Source organism: Apteryx rowi, unplaced genomic scaffold, assembly GCF_003343035.1.
Source record: "Apteryx rowi isolate R43461 unplaced genomic scaffold, aptRow1 scaffold_170, whole genome shotgun sequence".
NCBI classification, from domain to species: Eukaryota; Metazoa; Chordata; class Aves; order Apterygiformes; family Apterygidae; genus Apteryx; species Apteryx rowi.
The window spans coordinates 369,097-388,954 of NW_020447975.1; the positions used below are offsets into that span (position 1 = coordinate 369,097).

General features: G+C 44.5%; 1 protein-coding gene across 4 annotated transcripts in view; it reads left to right on the forward strand.

Annotated features, from left to right (window-relative positions):
• GLCE (glucuronic acid epimerase) overlaps positions 1-19,858 on the forward strand; it is a 62,873-nt gene that overhangs the window by 34,723 nt on the left and 8,292 nt on the right. For 3 of the 4 annotated variants that reach the window (XR_003252657.1, XM_026060773.1, XM_026060774.1), the window contains exon 3: positions 16,081-16,664. Coding sequence is in view for 3 of the 4 variants with exons in the window: in XM_026060773.1 (XP_025916558.1) it covers positions 16,094-16,664 (571 nt within the window). In the remaining variant the exon portion in view is untranslated. Of the gene's footprint in view, positions 1-16,080; positions 16,665-19,858 lie in introns of those variants that run through there. The other variant, XM_026060775.1, reaches the window with a different exon arrangement.

Consider the following 19,858-nt stretch of genomic DNA (forward strand, 5'->3'; position numbering starts at 1 on the left):
AATAATGATGAACTGTAAAATTAGCGATACAAAGCTCTGGGATTTTGCACTTCACGTGCCCCGTACCTGCCAGGTGTCCGAAGCCGTAATGTGGAGCACGCTTGGGACTGAAGCCTTTAGGCACTGGGCCGCGTTGGCCGCAGAAGCGCCTCAGCCCCGTCCGTGCTGCGGCTCTGTTGCCGTCCGGGAAGCCCTGTCGGTAAGGAAAGACGGGTCTGTGTCTCCCACTAAAGCGCAGGTTGCATGTCGGGCTTCCCCATGGCAGGGAGGAAACTATCGTGTTCTAAATCAGCAGGATTTTTCAGTGGAAGTTCTTAAAGGGAACCGGAGAGGGAGCAAATGAAAGCACAAAGCGAACCTGGGGCTTTCTGACGGTAAAAAGAGCCAATAGGTGTAATGCAGTTCAGTGAAAATTGCCGTAGAGGTAACAGGTTTTCTGTTCAAGTGAAAGTCAGACCGTATGCTTAGAGCAAAACGCACAAATACGTTTTTTCAGAATGAAGGGAACCCGTGCTTCTTTGGCGGCTGGATGCTGACAGCTGTCTTTTCCCAATTCATTAGGAAGGCAAAGGAGGAGAAAGCAAGCTTAACTGTGCTAGCAGACAGTTTCATACACGGGTGGCTTTGCCGTGTCGTTTGGTGAAAGAAACTCTATTTGTCACAGAATGTAGTTGCTAATGTACAAGCCATGAGACAATTTTTAAATGTCTCTGGTGAGCCAGTAAAATGTAAAGTGACAGTGAAAAATATCATTTTGATTCTAAGTCTTGTGCTCACTTTACACTCATTTTCAGGGAAGACACATCCACTTACGGAACCAGCAAACACGATCCTCTCCCCCAGCAGCTCATAGGATCTGTTGGATAAGGATTTTTATTCTGATGTTTCCCTCTTTCCTCAAAAATGAGGGAAACAAAGCTTCGGGCTTTGTATTTTAGTTCATGCAATGTGTGTTTTCAATAGAGACGGGGTAGGCGAAGAGGAGATCCAGATGACTTCCTGCAACCAAATCTGGGGCAGCCATGTGCGAAGTGCAGAACTTGGCTTGAAACAGATGATAGCGTTAGACGTGGCTAAGAGGAGACAAGGCTTTTTGCTTTGTTAAAGCTGCGTTGTTGAGCAAAGGGGGTTATGGTATGATTTTAAAGTTGCCTTGCTATACACCAGAGGTATGTTGAGAAACACAAACCTCGTCCTCTATGACTGGGAGCTTTGTCTGTGCTGTTGTGGTTTGCACACCTTAAATACCATTTTTTTTAATATGCTTCCTGAATCCGGTCCAGAATTATATTGGAAAATCCTATATTTGTGGCTTGAAAAGCATCTTCTCTCATTTCTTCTCTCATAAAGAGCATTAATTTCAAATTTAGTAGTGGTAAGTCTTTTTTTGCCTCTTCATAATGCACTTTCAAGTAACTTTTCAGTGGTTAACCTTAGCTACAGATAGCTTAAAATGTTATATTTCAGATGATCTTCAGATGGATGATTTTTCAGATGAACTGATGATTTTCAGATGACCACAAGACAGGGGGCTATAAAAATATTAGTCTTGACTCTGCTGATTTTGAGTGATCCTTACTTTTCTAATCATTGTCCATCCCCCCTTCCCTTCTCCCCAAACTTTTCTCTAGGTGTGTAGGCTTGACAGCAGTTAGTCATGCCATGGAAAGGGAAGCAGGAGGGGAAAACTCTTCTCTTTTTTTCTTACTAACATAAAGATGTGCATGCATAATGTTGAGCTGCAGAACTGATTATTCAGAAGAGGATTTCAAAAATAGATATGTTCTGACTTATGGCTAAATAGACCATGAGTTATGTGGTTTATCGTTTCTCCAGTGGGGTGATCAAAATTTAAATTGCTGCTGGTGTACTGGATCGGTTTTGTATTAAAGGAATTTGGCCTTATATACTTGCTGTTGGGAAATGAGGTTAAAAGATTTTTAGCCTTCAGCAGAAAGTTCAGATCGAAGTAATGAGTTTTCCGTTCATCAGAGCGCCGTGCAGCTGGGCAGCAGAGACTTTGGCTGGACGTTCCCAGCCGCTCTGTCCCCCGTTGCATGTACATTGCGACATCCATGTTCTCAGTGCAATGCAYGGCTGGACGTTATCCATCTATTATTTAGAAAGTGTGCGCTATACTGTTATAATTTTTTAAGTGTTACCCTTCCTTTTCTTTGTGTTCGGGTGTTCCTTGACTTTGGCTTAATTGTAAAATACCTTCCCACCTTTAAGATAAGGGATATAATGATTTAATTGGCAAGCGGTACTGCATGCTTTCCATCAGCAAAGTTGTCTTTAGATGCAAATCAGCATATCGGTCTGTTGCCAAAAACGTGTGTAGTTTGTATATGTTAACACACTTCCGCAATTGTTCTGTGTAATAGAGAGCTTGTATGCGGGTGGTTGGGGATATGTTGTCTTGCGAGGGTTGCAGCTGTATTTGTAGCTGTTAAGCATTCTGTATGACACTAATTCCAATAAGCAGTTTAAAAAATAACAATTTTTGACAAAAATCACTCGAGCTCAAATGCTTGTGTTTTGCAAAAGGCAAATAGTTGCAGTGGAAACCCTTGCACGGTTCAGTTATAGCCGTCACCAGCACTTCCATGGTGCCTATACGGAGTGGAACTACCAGAAGAGCAGAGCGGAGGTCGGGATTTATACTCGTTCCGAATTTCGCTGGTCTCTATCTTCGCTGTAAAATGCTTCTCTCTTTTAGTAAGGCAGTAACAAATAGGAGCTGACAGGGCAGTGTAACGGTTGCCAGCATACATGATTAAAGGTGACCTGCTCAGAGACTGCAGGAGCAGAGCGACGGCAGAACCAGAGAAGCTGTAACGTGGATGCTGAGGGGACTGTTGTTTTTAAGGACAAAAATTAAGCGTGTTCATCAAACAAGCATTGCAGACTTCGCAATCGCACAAAAACACGTGGCTTATTAATGTAAACAGTCAGTCAAACGAACCGTTCAGATTACTTGGGCTAATTGCAGTTGCGAATTGAAATGGTTTGGGAGGCCTTTGGCAGGAGGGAGTTATCGCGGAGATAGAGCAGCAGAGGTCAGAGGGGACCTCGGCAGGTCTCCCAGCTGATCTCCAGCGCAGAGCAGAGCCAACGTCGAAGTCCGAAGGGGTTGCTCAGGGCCTCATCCAGCTGAGCTCAGAAAGCCTCTGAGGATGGATATAGTCCGTCATCTCCCCGGGCAGCCCGTCTGCTCAGCCGCTCTCATCCTGGCGCTTTTTCTTTCTTTATATCCAGCTGAGATTTGCTTTGCAGCAGCTTGTGATTGCTGCGGCTTGTTCTTCTGCTGTGCACCTCCAAGGAGAATCTGTCTCCGTTTTCTCTATAATCCCCTTTTAGGAGCACGAAGACTTAAGTTAGATTCTCCCTTCAGCCTTCTCTTCTCCAGACGAAAACTTGGTCATCTCTAGCTTTCCCGCTGTGTTTTGCTCCAGCCCCCTAACTGCCTTAGACGTGTGYGTGTATGTGTGTGTGTGGCCAAGGCTTGTGTATTCAAGACTCATCATTAATTTTTTTATAAGGCCGCTGGTGCTGGTGATGCTTTCCGAATCGCCACTTGGTTGGCTCTCTGTCCTCCTCGGTGGTGCCCGCTGCACTGCCCTTTCTCATCTCCGTGCGCCACGCCAGGGACTGGCGAGCTGATGGGGCGGCTGCGGGAATACGAGTTTCGGTGAGGGGAGGATGAGGAGCGAGGAAGAAAGCGTGCCTGATGTTGTTTTCTTGACATAAAGCCTCTCTCTCTTTTTAGGGCTGTGAATCAGATGGCTCATTATGAGAAGCTACTAATGATTCATAGGAACAAAATGGTCCTGTTGCTTGTTCTCACCAGCCAGGCCTGCATTACAGGATGGAGCAGGTGCTATGCACATAGCTGCAAAGCAGCTACTTCTCTCTTCCATGTTCAGTAGTTTTATTTAGATGTTTAGATGATTAACATAGTCATCCAAAGAAATTTCCTGAAGTTCCCCTCATCCCCTCTCACCAAACAGCACTATAAGGAAACAAGTATAAATAAGGGGCTTCACTTTTTTCATTTTTTCTAGCTTATGGACACGAATGGTTGGAGTGCCACATTTTGTGTAATCCTGGTTAGCCAATACGGCGTTGCCGAATGGGGCTGGGGGGAAGGAGTAGTGCTAACCCCTGGGCACGTACCGGTGCTAGCTCTTGTCAATCAAACGCAGTTAGCAGTTGCAGCTATTTTTTTTTTTCTTGTAGGTACCCAGGATCTCTGTAAAGGAGAGATCGATGCTTCAGTTGCTGTCAAACAAAAATTGCTTAAGCTTCCCTAGGTCACTGGGGTAGTTCTGTAGTCGCTCTTGCAACTACCTACGTGGTCCAAGGCAGAGCTTTGAGGTGAAGGCTCCGTACAGCGCCCTGGTTTTCACTGCGCCGTGGCGTTTCCTTAGGGTAGGATGGAGAGAGATCTCGGAGAGAGAGAGGGGGAGAGAGGGAACTAAGAAAGAAAAAGCGTCTGCTTAAGCCCTTCGAAAGCAGGTACCGTATGGTAGCAGAGGCATCCGAGACGGGCAAGCCAGCACAGTCCGGAATACAACATAGCGTACCTACCACGAAGATGCTTTAAAACTAGCGATATCAACGTGCTTTATTTTCCTGTCCAAGGAAAGAACCCAACTCCTGAAATAGTACTTGCAAGGCTTCTCCTGAGAGTCTTGTTACAGCACTTAATGCCACTGTCTTGAGACTTGTTAGGGTATTTACGGCGTTAGTTGCGAAGCCTAAATATAAGGGAGACTGATGAAACTGTTTCATCTTTTGCTTCGTTAATCTGTGTAGTAACAATGTAATACTTGATAGCTTGGGAAGAGGCATTGTAATGCATTCGTAAGCAGCTGCTAGACTTTGGAGTTATTGTTTGTGCCATTAGTGAGGGGTTTAATAGCTTAATCCATCTGGAAAGCAAGTAGATTTATTAGACTGTACAATAAATGGACTCATAATTACAGCAGCAGTTCCTACTAACCGTTTTTCCTGATATGGCATAAAAGTGTGATATACAAGTAACTTAATCTTCTTCAAAGTTTTGTAAGAAAATGCTGTGCTACATTTAGTAGAAGAGCAAAGCCACCTCGATGTTCTCTTTTTGGTGACTGAAGGCTCTCTTAGTGGATGGGGCTGCCCAGCTAGTGTGAATGCATAAAAACTGAATAATTGTGCAAGGAAACACTGCTAACTCATCATTTGCAGTGCAATTCAAGTGAATGTCTGCCTAGCATCTTTAAAAATTATTTTCTAACTTGTTTAGATTACATTAATGCTTTGAGCTACACTAGATTTTTTTTTTTAATTAATACAGCCTGATGAATGCTTATTAAAATACATGGTGTGTGCAGGAGTTGAGAAAGAAGACCAATGCTTACTTTGGAGGACCAGCGTAAAAAGATCTTGCATTTTCTATTAACTTCATCAGTGTGCCTTCTTAAAGTTGTGCATCTTACTATCGACTCACAGAAGAATCTAGGTTGGAAGGGACGGCTGAAGATCGCCTGGTCCAACTTGCTCTTGAAAGCAGGGCTTTAGTCCTTCAGGGCCTTGTCAAGCCAAGTCTTGACCATTCCCAGTGAGGAAGGTGCCACCACCTCTGTGGGCAACCCAATCCAACCTTTAATGGTTCTCGTCATGCACTTTTTTTTGTTACATCCAGATGCAACTTGCTCAGAAGCAGCATGTGTGCTGCTTTGCACCTAAAAAAGCGATGCTTTGGGGTTTGCTGCATGGACCAGTTAACTGTTTGCTCTCACACAGTGTATAGGGGGAACTTGAAAATACAGTTTTCTTTTATCTGTGAAGAATCAGCACTGATGCGATATCAAAACTTGGAAAAAAAAGATGACTTTATTGCGCTGCCTAGAGACAAGGTTGACTTGTTGGTGATTTTAGTTCATAATACATGCCTGATCGTGTGAGAGTCAAAGGCCTGCGTGCCATAAAATCCTGCTCTTATCCAGGGAAATAGTTCACTCTCACTTGTATTAACTGTCTGGTGCACAGAGAAATGTGTTTTCTGCCCAGACTGAAACACAGGACGGCCCTTCGGTGAAGGGGAGCGGGGGGAGCGGGCAGGGAGGGGGATATGGTCCGGGCACAGCTGTCTCCGGGCAGCAGCTCAACCTGTTCGGAAAATCTTGTAAACCCTGTAGTTGCATGGATGATATACTGAATGTCTGACACGGAAATTAGATGCAAATCTCCGTTTCTAATAAGAAATCATTACAGAGGTTTCCTTAGAAAAGTACTTTGACTTTTTTGAATTAACTGGTATTGTGACAGACTTTTCTGATAACGATAGATGTGTTGATACAAACAAAAACTGTATTAGGCTCTAATTGCCCTGGAAAACTGTAGGATAAACTGCTGCACCCTGTTCCTCCACTTAGTATTTCTCTGTTTCTTCACTGTATCTGTCTTAGATCCTTCTTGTCTAAAATGCACGGAGGGAACGTGGGAAGCAGCCAGAAGCAAATAGTAAATCTGTCTTAAAGAGCCACGGTCGAGACTTGTAATCTAGCTTCTATTATCACAGATATATTCATCTCTACTTGTACAGTATTATAATTTCCCAGCACAAAAGGAAAACTAGTGACTTTAAAGTGATCGTGACAGTGCACTATATATTAAAATACTAACTGAATACAGGCTCTATACAAATTAATTATCAATAAAATATTAGAAATTAGGATTGTCTAGTCAAGGCAGTTTTCCCAGGTTAACATTCCAGTAAATTGCTGAAAATATCCTGGTAATAAATACATTTTCCTCAATATGTAACACCTCTAAGTCTAGCGTCTTGCAAAATAGCAGTGGTAGTTTGTATGCGTCTGGGGGAAGCAAATGCATAATAAGGCAGATTATAGGAAATGTGTTCAAGGAGCCAACATGGGCAGATTTAGGATGCAGGTGAAACATGTCTGGGAAATGCAGAACTGTCAGGAAGCTTTAATAACTCATAAATATCTCATTTTAAGGCATAAGTAAGCATTGGCAAAGCATCAGAAGTTTTGATGTCATTCTTACTACAATTATCAAAAGGATTTTAATTTTCCACGCTATTAAAAAATAATTTCAGAGTTCTTTGGGGTGTTTTTCCTATTGTACAGTATGAATAATAAGCTAAATAGTATTTTGCTATGTGAAATGAATAGGAAGTAGGAAACATTTTCTGCTTGAGGTTTGTGTGTAACTCAGTATAACTTTTTGAACAGGATATATTTTGAAGCTCTAGCCTTGTTGCTTTATTTTGTTGTTAGATTGTGCAGTGTATCTTTTCCTTAAATATTGAGTTTAATGCATCTCAGATTGGCAGTCGCTGGTCTGTTTTTCCCTCTGTACTAAATAGCTTAGCTTGGCATGGAAGCTTCAAAGTAAATAGGTGGCTTATCACTATTCAGCAGAAATCCCTGGTCTTAAGTTAAAATACCATCCGTCTTCCTCCAGAGCAAACATGGTGCCGGTGTGTTAGACTGTTCCAAGACCTCTAAAATCTCAGTGGGCAACTTATTTTTGGCTGTTTAAACACACAGAATTTAAATGTGAATACTTTAACGTGTTGCCGGCTGACTTGTTCATGGGAAATGTACTTTGTGTGTGGCTTTTTTTTTTGTCTGTCGTAGTTATTTGTGCAGAATAACATGCAGTGCAAGGAGAAGGCGGTAAGCGCTGAAATAACTACTGACCGACGGTATCCGGTGCATGCTGGAACGGCCGGCTCGCATCTGCGCAGCCCGGGTGCAACCGGCTTAATGGTTAAAAACAGATGAAAGCTCGCGGCTAGCTGCCGTGTTCGTCTGCGCCGTCCCTGTAACAGCGGTGGCACTAGCAATGCACGCAGAGGAGGAATATCCCCAGAGACCTTTGGGAGCTAGTGAGAAAGTTCAAAAGCTTTTTTTTTTTTGCCTCTACAGCAGGTAAAATGCATCAGCCTTATGCAAAATATTATGGCCAGAGTCACCATATGCCACTGGTCCAATATAGTGTTCCAGTTTTTCACTCTGTGTGCCAGTGAGACTTTAATATATATCCTCATCAAAAAATTATACTAGGTTACACACAAGTCTCGAGCAGGAAATGTTTTCCTACTTCCTAACTCGTTGTTACACATAACAAAATACCATTTAGTCTAGTCGTTCATGTTGGAAAATAACCAGCGAGTAGGTGTTTTTGTTGGAGGGTCCCTGAGAGGCCCCGGGGAGCAGGACAGTGCTGGCAGCCTCTGTCCCGCCTTAGCTGTATTTCTCCACCAAAAACAAGTTATACTTGAAATACGTTCGGATTGTGAGAACTCGGACGCTGCAAAGACCGATACGAGCGTTGGAAACGAAACGCTAGTAACTGGGCAAATGAGCAGTGGCGTTGTAATCCGACTGCTCCGGGGACCGCTAGATCTTCGTTTCTGAAACGAGATGGGGGTAGTCTAGTCGGAGGATTGCTGAAAGTTACCTGCTTCCATGCTGCTTGGTTTAAATTTAATTCGCCAAGTCGTATAGATGAAGCCTGGGGAAGCAGAAGTGCTTTTTGGAGCGCGTCCTGCCTTTTATCCCTCTCCAAGCGCTTTGCAGATGGTGGGCTGTGCGGTCTTGCCTTCTGTGGCTGGGGAATTGGGTGTTCCAGAGCCTAAAAAAAATTATCTAGGGCTTCTTGTTCTGAAGAAAATCTTTTAAAAATACAACTGCGTGCAAAATGATTGCAGTATTGCCTGCTGAAATTGCCAGTGGCCTAAATCAGCAGTTATAACCGAGGTAGAAACTTCCCATGTTCATCCCGGAGTTCTGGCTTTGAAACTTAACGATGACGATTTAAGCATTAACGGTCTTTCTCGCTCCGGTGCTGAGCACTTGTGCCGAGCGCCTTTCCTCTTCTCCGTCTGCCTTTCGCGCTGCTCTCGTTCGGCGGTAGGACGAAGCATGCCCAGTGTTTTTGTTGCTGCTTTTCATGAACTTTCAATAGGAAAATAAATGGTATTTCGCTAACGGATAAGGGCAGCGAAGTGGCAAACTACCTAACAGACAATTATGCATTCATTATTTTGTCTCTGTTTTGAGAATATGATATAAAAATGCATGGTTTTATCTTAAACATGTCAAGGAGTCTGCAGCTTGGTTGCCTGGGAGCAGAGTGGAGTGAAGCCGTTCCTGCTTCCCGCGCAGGAGGGTGCAAACGGAAAACGGCAGCAATGCTTCGGGGTGGGGGCACAAAACGCGAGGAAAGACCTGTTAAAACAGATCTTAAATTAGGAATGGTTCATCTTTCAGAAAAGAATTCCCTAATAAAAATCTAAGAAAGAATTTACCTAGAAACAGAAGGGATGTTTATTTTCCAAAAAAAAAAAGGGAAAAAAATCATAGCTCCTTTGATTCACCTTTCTGTAGGGTTTAACAGAGAATTTCTTATCAGACCATCCGTTTCAGACTCTGCAATAGCTGCAACCTTGGAGGAAGAGTTTGACACTATTATGTATCCATTAGCGAAACCTTTCTACTCTCTTCTTCATCTGCCTCTTTGTCATGAATTTTTCAAGTTCAGTAAAGAAAGAAATAGGTTTGTAACCTTGCATCTTTAATGGCGAATATGACTGGAAATAGCTCGTACGGGGAAGCTGTCAGAATTATATTAACGCTTCAAACTAGTGAACACAGTAGCTTGCGGGAGGAACCAAACTCCAAAATTGCCCTTGGTAGCATATATCAAGGCACATTGAATTTATGAGGTAATAACTAGCTTCTGTGTTGAGGGTAAGCCAGAAATACAGGCTAAGGATTTTGGTCAGCATTTTTCAGGATTTGTGTGTGCTGAATTTACTGGATACTGAAATTTTTTAAGAGGGATTAAACAAAATGATCCCTTTAATAAAACTGTAGATTCTGCTAAGAATTAAACTGTGTTGTGTGCCAGATCATCTTCCTCTATTTCTAGGTTTTTATTCTTCTATTTTATTTCTCCCCCTGCCCCCCCCAGGGCTGTTCAGTCTGGCACGAAAAGAGTATACTGTCGTATTTACAGACTGTTTGGTATTTTATATATAGCATAATGAAGGTTGAGAAGACATCTTAATTCTTGTGCTTAAAAATTGGTGCTATAGTCTCAGAATCTGCAGAAGGAAAGACTCCTGTTATTCTTTTTGACAGTGAAATACAAAGGTTGTTACAGCAGCACTATCAAATACTGCATTTTACATAAAGGATAACTTAATGTTGCTAATTTAGAGTTTAAAAATAAAATAAAATTTTCAAGGAAGGATAAGTCTATGAAATGTCAGTGGTCAAATGATTTCAAGAGAAGGCTTATATGGTCAGTTTAAGAAAAAAGTTATGTTTGGCTTAAGATCTTTTGATAGATGTAGGTAGTGTGCATATATAAATAGCATTACAGACAGTCACTGGACACTTCATATGTAGAGAAGTGGCATCAAGCTCATAATTTGCTGCAATGGAAAATTTATCTCTAACAGAGGAGGATGTGATACAGCATTTGCTGTAATTTCACATTTACAGATCCAGACGCCTATATAACTCCCACTGAGAGAGATATCTTAAACTGTTTCAGTTTACTGGAACAGTTGTAGTTTAATGGTTCTTGGAGGACCCAGGAAATGCCAGCTATAATGGCAATTGCCCGTTTGGCTCCGGTGTCGAGGAGGAACTGAAGGGATGAACCGGAGAACTGGGCTCAGGCTGGTGCTGGTTTTGGTCAAAAGGAAACGCTCGATTCATAGTCCCTGTCAACACAGAGTAAGTACTAAAAGTTGTTGTTAGCCAGCAAGGTTTAATGAAAAACAAGTCAAACGTGTATCTCTTTTTTTTCTTTTTTCTTTTCTTTTTTGAGGGGGCAAAGGGAGGGGGGAACTTGCATAAGACTAGAACGATTAACGGGGAAACTGTTTTGATGCAGCAGGCTCGGATTTCTCTTCTTTTGGAGATGATGCTGCTGACCAGGGCTCGTACTCGGAGTTAGAGACCTGCGCAAACCTTTCTTCATTTGAGGCCATTGGAGGACGGAACGGAACGGGCTGCTGCACGCCCAAACTCCCTGCTGGGTATCTTGTGTGTCAGTACTGCATGCCAAGAAACTTCCTCTTGGGTATCTGGGTTTTGCTGGACAAAGCAGTTGGGTATCTTGTGGCTTGGTCCCGTAACCTTCCACGCTCTATTTCAAGTTTGTTGATCTCGGCCATATGAGCAGTCTCGTCTGGTTGATTCACAGCCCCGTGGGCACGTCTCTGCAAACAGGGTCTGGAGACGCGACCATCTGCGAGAGCTGTGCAGGGAACGTCCTTTGGAGACGCCCTCCGCAAACCTAGTTTTGGATGATCTCTTTACCTGGGGACTGGCGTCCATAACTTGTGTGGTTCTGAGCTTTTACGTGGGCTGTATGGACACCCTGTCAAGAAGGTGTCCTGAAAAGGAGTATCCATGCTTACCGGAATTTGGCTATTTCCGTTTTCCCTGTGGTGCTAATATTTATTACTCCCATTCCACCCATCTGGGACAGCTAGAGCGCAGCAGCAGTCTTCTTTCATGATAACTCTTTTCAGCTGTTATTCAGATGTTCAATTTGTTTCTGGCCAACCCGTTGACTTGTGAAGGGTTGTCCAGGAACATGCCTTGACGGCGGAAGTTCTCAGCCACGCAGCAGACGTGCGCCGAGGGGTGCAGGAGGCCGGTGCGCTGGGTCGGCAGCGGGCTGCGGTCCTGCCGGGCCGCTCGCTGCGATCGGCGGCTCGCGTGACTCCGTGAGAAACGAGACGGCCTTCAGAAGATGCTTAGATGTGTCTACAAAGCAAGTTGCTCTGCTTAGGGCTCCCTTAGTGCCTGTTCACCTGCTTATTAGAGAAAATCAAGAGGAAAAGAGGTTGGTCTTGGATGGCTGTTTTAAGTGGGCTGTTGCTGGAATCGGTAAAAGCTTTTAGTAACTTGTATGCTTTTTTTTCCCCCCATTGAGTACACGGGCAATGGCCTGGACTTAAAATTTTTTACTTTTAACGTATTCAACACATTTTTTGCAGCTCAAAAAGCCTGTCTTATAAAGGACTTAGGATTTGTTTGGGGGGATTTTTTTGAGTGTAATAAATATCACAGCAAATAATTTAGTCTTATGTAAGAGATGAGTACCAGAACTAATTCTGACATTCTTGACACAGAGTTGTGACGGTTGATTCATGATTCAGAGCGTGGCAAACCAAGACTTGTCCTTGTTTCCAGGCATAATTAATGCCTGTAGCAGTAGCAAGAATATTCTACTTAACCCCAGTTGTTCTTTTTATTAAAACCAGTGTTTTAGAAACTGACACCTCACTGGAATTGGCAAAATAAGTTTCTGTAATTACATCCCTTTTTTGGATACATTTGATCCTAGCTGTTCACTCTGTAAGAAATGTTATTTTATTGCATTTTAATTAGAATATCATGAAGCGATATGTAGCTAAACAAGAATTAATTTATAGATTATTTGCATTGACACTATTCTAGGATAAATTTGACTTTTGACTCTGCATACTATTAAGATAAAATGCTTGGGCGTCCTGTTTGTGTTCATCGCTGCACACTGTGTCCCTGCCGTAGCAATGTCTTTTATCACAACAGAAATGACCCGTCTGGGGGGGCTCAGTTTTCTGTTGGCACCCGCACTTGCTTTCACACTTTCAGACTGGTGACCTCTAGTTTGGGAGCTACTGAATTATAAGAATTAAACAGCTTAACAAGTTAGTAAAAGGCCAAAGAGAGGGAATCGGTCACAGTTGCAAACAAAAACAGGGCAGTACTTGGTTAGTGATTTCTGTAGCCCAAAATAGTAATTTAACATTGGCAAAAATCCCTTTAATTCCTGACTTCTGAGAAGTCTTTAAAAGCTGAAATTCCAATATTACTTCAGGGATGGAGATCAGCTTTTATTTAGGTTTGAGATCTCTCAGGGCACAGCCTTATAAATAGTCTCTATCTTCCAGCAAAACAAAGGGAAAAACAAACATGGATATCATGGATCTGTTACTTCATACCTTAAAAATACTTTCTGATCTTGCACTCCTTAAATCTTAAGTATTGCATGATGAAATCCTTTTTATAGCAGTAGCAGGAGAATAAACCAATTTGACACAGTCCTTTCACAGGTTTAAATTACCTCTGTCTACTGTTGAAATTCCGAATTCTTTTTTCTACCGTTGAATAAAAACCCATCTATCCATTTAACATTATCCATGCGATAAGCCTCTATTTCTAGATTTTTTTTTGGTGACTGGAGAGATTTAAGGTGATGCTTCTTGGGAAGTACTGCTCTTGTCTGAATCCTTTTTGGTTCGCTTGCCGCCGGTGCAAGCTGAGGGCTGCAGCAGCGCGGCCGGCAGCCGTGCACGGCGCTGCCCTGCGCCGGGCCTCTGCGCCGCTCCGGCCGCTCTGCCTTTTCACGCAGCGCAGAACCAAAATAAAATAAAAGCTGGGTCTAGTTGTGGAGTACCCGGCACCTTTTCACAGCTACCTAGTAACACACACATCTGCTTAAAAAACGTGGAGAAATGGGTACAGGGTAGTAGATGGGTAAAAAGTGTGACGATGTCCTTCCCCCTTCTCTCTCCCCATGCCCCGATAATCCAGATGGTTTAATTAAAATTGAGTGAGTTTTATACGTAAGGGTAAAGTGTGTCAGAAATGTTATTCTCCATTTAAAAGTGAATTATACCTTTGTATAAAAAGAGCAGAGCATATTTGTTGAGGTCATTCCGAAAGCATCATCACTAAAAATTATCTGCTGATGCAGAAAATTGGATTTATTCTTATGCTAGCATTTCCATAAAAATACAATTATATATAAATTTATGTTCTCTAAAAGCTTGTASTAAACTGGGCTTTTAGAAAATAGCACACTTATCTTTTTAAAGTCCAGTTTTAAAGGGCCAGATGGTGCTTGCAGTGTGGGAGCATAAAGCTAGTGAGAGATCATTCATTATTTCCATTTAAAAAAGTGGCCGGGGGGGGAACTTTTGGTGAAACTCCTTCTAACYGTTGTGCGGTGCGGCTTGCGCGTGTCCGCCAGCGGGAGCGGTGGCGTTGCTGGAGCTCCTCATCTAAGTCAGCGCGGGTCCGGTGGGATGGCCGCGGGTGAGCTCGGCCGCTCCGGTGGGAGCGCTCTGCCACGCCGGCGGGCTTTTCCCAGCCTTGCTTCCGGACTTTCACCGCCCCTATTGCAGGCGGCGTGCTGGGAGCCGGGATGGGTGCAGAGCCTCGGAACGGATCCGGCGTGTGCTCGGGGCTTTCTGGTGTCTGTGCTCAGCTCCGTCTCCAGCCCGAGAACGCCGGGAGCATCCGCAACGCTGCGGGAGCATCTTCGGCCTCGCGCGGGAGGCCCCGGGGAAGGAGCGGCGCTCGGGAGCAGGACGGGCCTTGGGGCAAAGAGCTGAGTGAAAGCTCAGGGTTTGGCTTTCCCTAGTGGCTAATGCGGTTAGAAAGCACAAAGGGGTGAAATAACGCAGTTAGAAAATACAAAGCGGTAAAATGCTTCTTGGTGCTTCGTTTTGGTGTCAGCTGCGYGGTGGTTTCAAGGAGGAGGCACGTTCGGGTGGATGCGCGGGACTTGAAGCTGTTGGTAGCTGGTGGTTGAATACGGGCGCGGAGAAGAAACCTGAAGAGCAGCATGTGCTTTCGGCGGTGCAACGTGCCCGGGGCGGCCAAGTCTTGCCCCGYGCCGCTGCTCGTCTCCGCTGCCCCGGCCCGCGAGCTCGGCTTCCCCGCGGCTGCTGCCGGAGGTCACAGGGGATAAAACTCACCCGCGGATTCAACGTGCGGCTCGCTGGCTGCGACGGGACAGTGGCGTGCGCTTAGCAGGGAGACAAACTTCCTTTTAATAAGGGTTTTGTGAAGTACAGCATAAACATTCCCACGTATTTGAAAAACGCGTGCATTGCGTTGGAAGGAGTTCGCTCGTCAGCAAAAGCAGGGTCTTGTGGGTGGATGTGCTTTCATCGCCTGCGCCTCGTGTGTTGCTCAGCCTTGGTGCTCTCGGCGGTGATGGTGCTATTTGGGTACGTTTCTTGCAAAATGAGTTTTATCTTGCAAAAAAAAAAAAAAAATCCTGAGAGAAGGTTTGCATAGTTTCTGCCTCCTCCTCGTGAAGGGAGAAATCTGAGCCCCGGAGCACTTCAGGAGGAGTCTCGTCCCTTGGGAGAGTCTCATATTTTCCCAGTCTGTCCTTAGTTTTTTAAAGAGGCTTTAACGAGGCTTCCCTGGCGTTCGGCCCAGCGTGAGGTCGGGCTTGGACGGGGCTGCAGTTAAAAGCACTCTGCATTCCTCCCTTACCATCCTCCCTGCTCCTGTTCGGAAACGCTATTTTTCAAAAGTGCATTTGAGTTGTTGGAACGTCACGAACTGATCCAGGTTTGAGCGTTTAATTTTGTACCCGAAAAAGTTTAGAGCTTGCAGTCGGACTTTTAAATAAATAAATAAATAAATATCCCCCTTTTTATATAGCTATCTAAGTAATTTTGGCTACATGGATTATTAATATTTCTAAACTGGAGACGTTGATTCCAGGGCGTCGTGCGGAGGAGCGCTCTGTCGCTGTGCCGGCTGCGTGGCCGTGGGTTTCCCCCCGCTCTTGCTCCCGCGCCTGCCTGGCGTCGCTGTGCGAGCTTGTCCGCCCTTTCCCTGGTAGCTGCTGGGCATTTTTTCAGCTTAGAACTTTTTATTTGGATGAGCGTTGCCCTGTGATTGCTGCTATTTCTGATCCGTCCCTTACGTTTGACRGAAGGGTCTTAACGCGCTGCTGTGTTGTCGCAGCCTGGCGCTTCGGAGATGAATCGTTCATCGGTGCGTTTGATCCCGTCGAGTTTTGGAGGAGGAGGAACGAAGGAGAGGGAGGGTTGGCAAAAAAAAAAACGCGTTCTCTTCTAGGTGCCTCCACCCAACCCCTGCCCACGACGTACCCTGTAACGCGCGCGTGGCAGTACCTTAAATCGAAACAGACCCTACCTGCGTTTTTAACGAGCAGAACCGGCCGTTCTTGCCTTAAAGCTGCCGGCGTCGTTGTCTGACGGTGCCTTGCCTCCTTGTCTTGCAGGTATGGTGTGAATATGCGTTGCTTGGCAGCTCGGGTCAACTACAAGACTCTGATCGTCATCTGCGCCCTCTTCACGCTGGTCACGGTGCTGCTGTGGAATAAATGCTCCACCGAGAAAGCGGGGCGCTTCCCGCGGGGCCCCGGCCGAGGCGAGGGCCTGGAGAAGCGGGCGGCCGCCTCCGAGAGCAACCCCTACGCCCGCGAYGCGGCGAGGCAGCAGAGCGAGGAGGCGTCGCCGCAGGAGCAGCAGAAGGCTCCGCCGGTGGTGGGGGGAGGCTTCAACGGCAACCGGGCCCTGGGACCGAAATACGAAGAGATTGACTGTCTGATCAATGACGAACACACGATTAAAGGGAGGAGGGAAGGCAACGAGATCTTCCTGCCGTTCAGCTGGGTAGAGAAATACTTTGAGGTTTATGGGAAAATTGCTCAGTACGATGGTTATGACAGGTTTGAATTCTCTCATAGCTACTCCAAAGTATACACACAGAGAGCACCTTACCACCCGGACGGGGTGTTCATGTCCTTCGAAGGCTACAACGTCGAAGTTCGAGACAGAGTGAAATGCATAAGTGGTGTCGAAGGTTTGTGTTAAATACGTTTTTCACACTCGAAATGCCTCTTAGGATTTGCTGTCACCGCTTGAGATGCAAAGCGACTTTAATTTTGTCACGATAGCCTGAGGAACTGGAAGCCAGCTCGGCCTCGCGGCGTGCTTTGCCCTCCCACCCTCCGGCTGCGTGCCTCTCCGGGGGAGCCGGCTGCGGCACGCTCCCGCAGCGCCGGCGTCCCGTTCTGGCACTGTCGCTGACACTTGTCACATAGGCAAAAGGGAGCCAAAACGCTTTCTGAAAAAAAAAAAAAAAAAAAAAAAGAAAGTTTGGCTCGGGTTTCTGAAAAGGCTCGCTTCCCCGTGGGCGCCGGCTCTAACGCTGGGGCTGATGTTCCCCGCTGCCGGCTGGGAAGCAGCCGCTGCGCTCCGCCGCGGTTTAATACGCGGGGTTTTGTCCACGGCGCATTTTAACAATACGCCGTTCCCTCGTTTTGCTGGGAGGCGCCCAAGTTATCACCGCCGTCCGCTTCGGCTTATTCTAGAGCGAGCGATGACTGTTTTGCTCCATACCACGGTGTGGGCTTAGCTCTCGTCCGAGCCGGCTGGGCCCGGTGCAAGCCGTGGGCAAATCGGAATAACGGGGCCGTTGTGCYGCTGCGGACAGGGGAAGGCTGTTTCCTCGCGTCGTTCCGTGCGACGCTGTGCCACTCGGTGCAGCGCCAGGAGATTTCAGGGAATTGTTTCAGGGTCCAAAAGCACTTAAGCCGTTAAAGCATCTTCTCATCAGCCCCTGAATAAAATTAGAATACGGTAAAACCTTTCTAATTTGCACTTTTGCTAAACGGTGCAATCAGTAATTAGTACATGAGGTCTTTCCGCTTCTTAGCAGAGATTTAATAGCAGAAAATTCTTGTTGGGTTTCATAATAAAAAATGAATGCCTTTATAAAGCTATTATAGAATGTGACACTGACTCTTATAAATTAAAGAGTAACTTTCATTTAAGGAATAAAATACATTAATCTTTATGCATCTCAGTGGTTGGTGATACTCTGCAATGTTGGTATGAACCCTTTTCATGATATAGGTGTTCAGAAAGCTGATACAATATGCAATTAGTTTGTCTATAAAGGATTCCTATAAGCAAATGCATAGGTATGTCAATCCTTTCTTTTTTTTTTTTTACATTTCTCATCACATTTTTGTTTTTTAACTTGGGCATCATCCAAATGAGTGTTTCTCATTCAAGATTCTTCATTCGAATTTCAAATACATCTTGAAGAAAGGAAGCTGATCATTCACTAGTAATCTTGGTGGATGTGATATACTGTAATGATTAAATTAGAGCTCTGAGGCTTACCTACCCTCGTTTTTAAAAAGCTCCACCGTAGCATGTTTTTCAGCATTTTTTATTAATGCTTCAGAATGAGCTTCCTTGTAAGATGTCTGTCGTCTTGGTGGCGTGAGGTCTGTCAGAGAAGGGAGCTGCGGTTCTTAAACTCGTCGCTCTCCCAAAGGCGCAAATACCTCTTTGGAGCCACAAATGCACCAAGCGCGAGTGTTGTCTTGCTCGGGGCTGGATCCGCTGTTTCCCTGTGAGGGGCTGAGCAGATGGTTTCTTTCCTAATGCTAGAGTCACTGCTGATCAAATATGACTTGAGAATATCTAAAATAGCTATGGGTGCCTCTTCTCTTGTTGTCAGGTGGGAGGTGTTTTTTTTTGGGGGGGGGGGTGGACCTAGGTCTTGAAGCACTACCAGTTTTTGTATTAAATGTGGGAGATAATGTGGAATGTCCCTTGCAGCTGGACTCTGCAATATTTGTGACATTCTTGAGCAAAAAAGCTAAGTTCAGTATGAAATAATTCAGAATCAGAATACATTCTGCAGGCTCTTGGCTTGCAAAATGTGTAAGCTGCTGACTGGTATATACTGTGTTTAACTGCTATGTGCTAAAGCCTCAAGAAACAAGCGAGTTGAACACTTGACAGCTTCGTTACTTATCTGTAAACCTGGCTTTTTTGCAAGATGTGATTTAAGAGCTGTCATAGTGAAATGTGATGCCAGAGCCTAGGTTTTGTAAAAGCAATAGAATTATTGGCATCTTGTAAACAGGTCTGAGAAGTGAGAGAGTTGTAGTCTGTGGGAAAGGGGGGTTAATACTAAAATGCATTCTCAGAAAGTCCTGGACTCCTACCTTGCATCATTCCAGTCCTAGAGATTCTCATTTTGTAACATGATGAAAAACCTCATGTTATATTTTCACCTCTCTTTCTGCAAGGTTAATGTGTTGTGTTATGTCTTATGACCTGGAGAATTTAATCTTGTCATCTTGTATACATTTCAAGTAAAGCTCTTAAAGCAGATTTCTTTTTTGCATCTTTCGGTCTCAATGTGTGCACTCTTAACTGAGAATGCTTAGCATTAATGAGAGAGCTGGCTTCCAGGAGTTCAGATAATACATGATACTTATATATTTCACATGATGGCTTTCTGTTCAGAAAACTATCGCCTCTCCATCAGTAATATTTATTAGTAACATGAAGCACAGAAATATGTATGAAAACTTATCTTTTCACATTTAGTTTAATCTTTTCATTACACCAGGCTTCAGGCAGAATTGGTTTCTGAGCTTGACATTGCCAAAGGGGAAAATGGTGCAAATGCCAGCTTGTTTATTTTCGCGTTCATCTTTCTTTCCTTATGCAAAGGTTTACAGTACAAAATATCCTTGGTTTCCTGCAAGAGGGTCATGATATATTTTCACTTTGGATTCACACTTAGAGGTTGGGAATTTGTTGCAAATAAAATCTAGGACATGAAGAGAATCCTATTTTTATCCATATCTTAAGTATTGTGTGTTTGCTCATTTTTTGAGGTATATGCATGAGGAATTCTCTTCCATATCGTTTGTATTCCTTTCACGTACAGCCATTGATGCAATATGCAGTTTGCTAGGTTTTTAACTCAAAAGCTGAGGTTGTACCTGCTGGGAGATCTTGAGAGGAAGGCAGGAACCTGCTGGAACTTGGGAAGATTTTCTTTGGGTGCATCTTTCCTATTTATCCTAACGAAAGTTGGCAGTTTTATGTTGAGTATGGCTATGTGACATTATCTGAGCTCATGCTACGAGTTTTGCATGTGAAATTCATCAGGCTACAGAAAACACTGTGACCTTCCTAGTTCGAATCAGGATGGAGCTCCAGAGGCTTCTTTTGGTGGGTGCA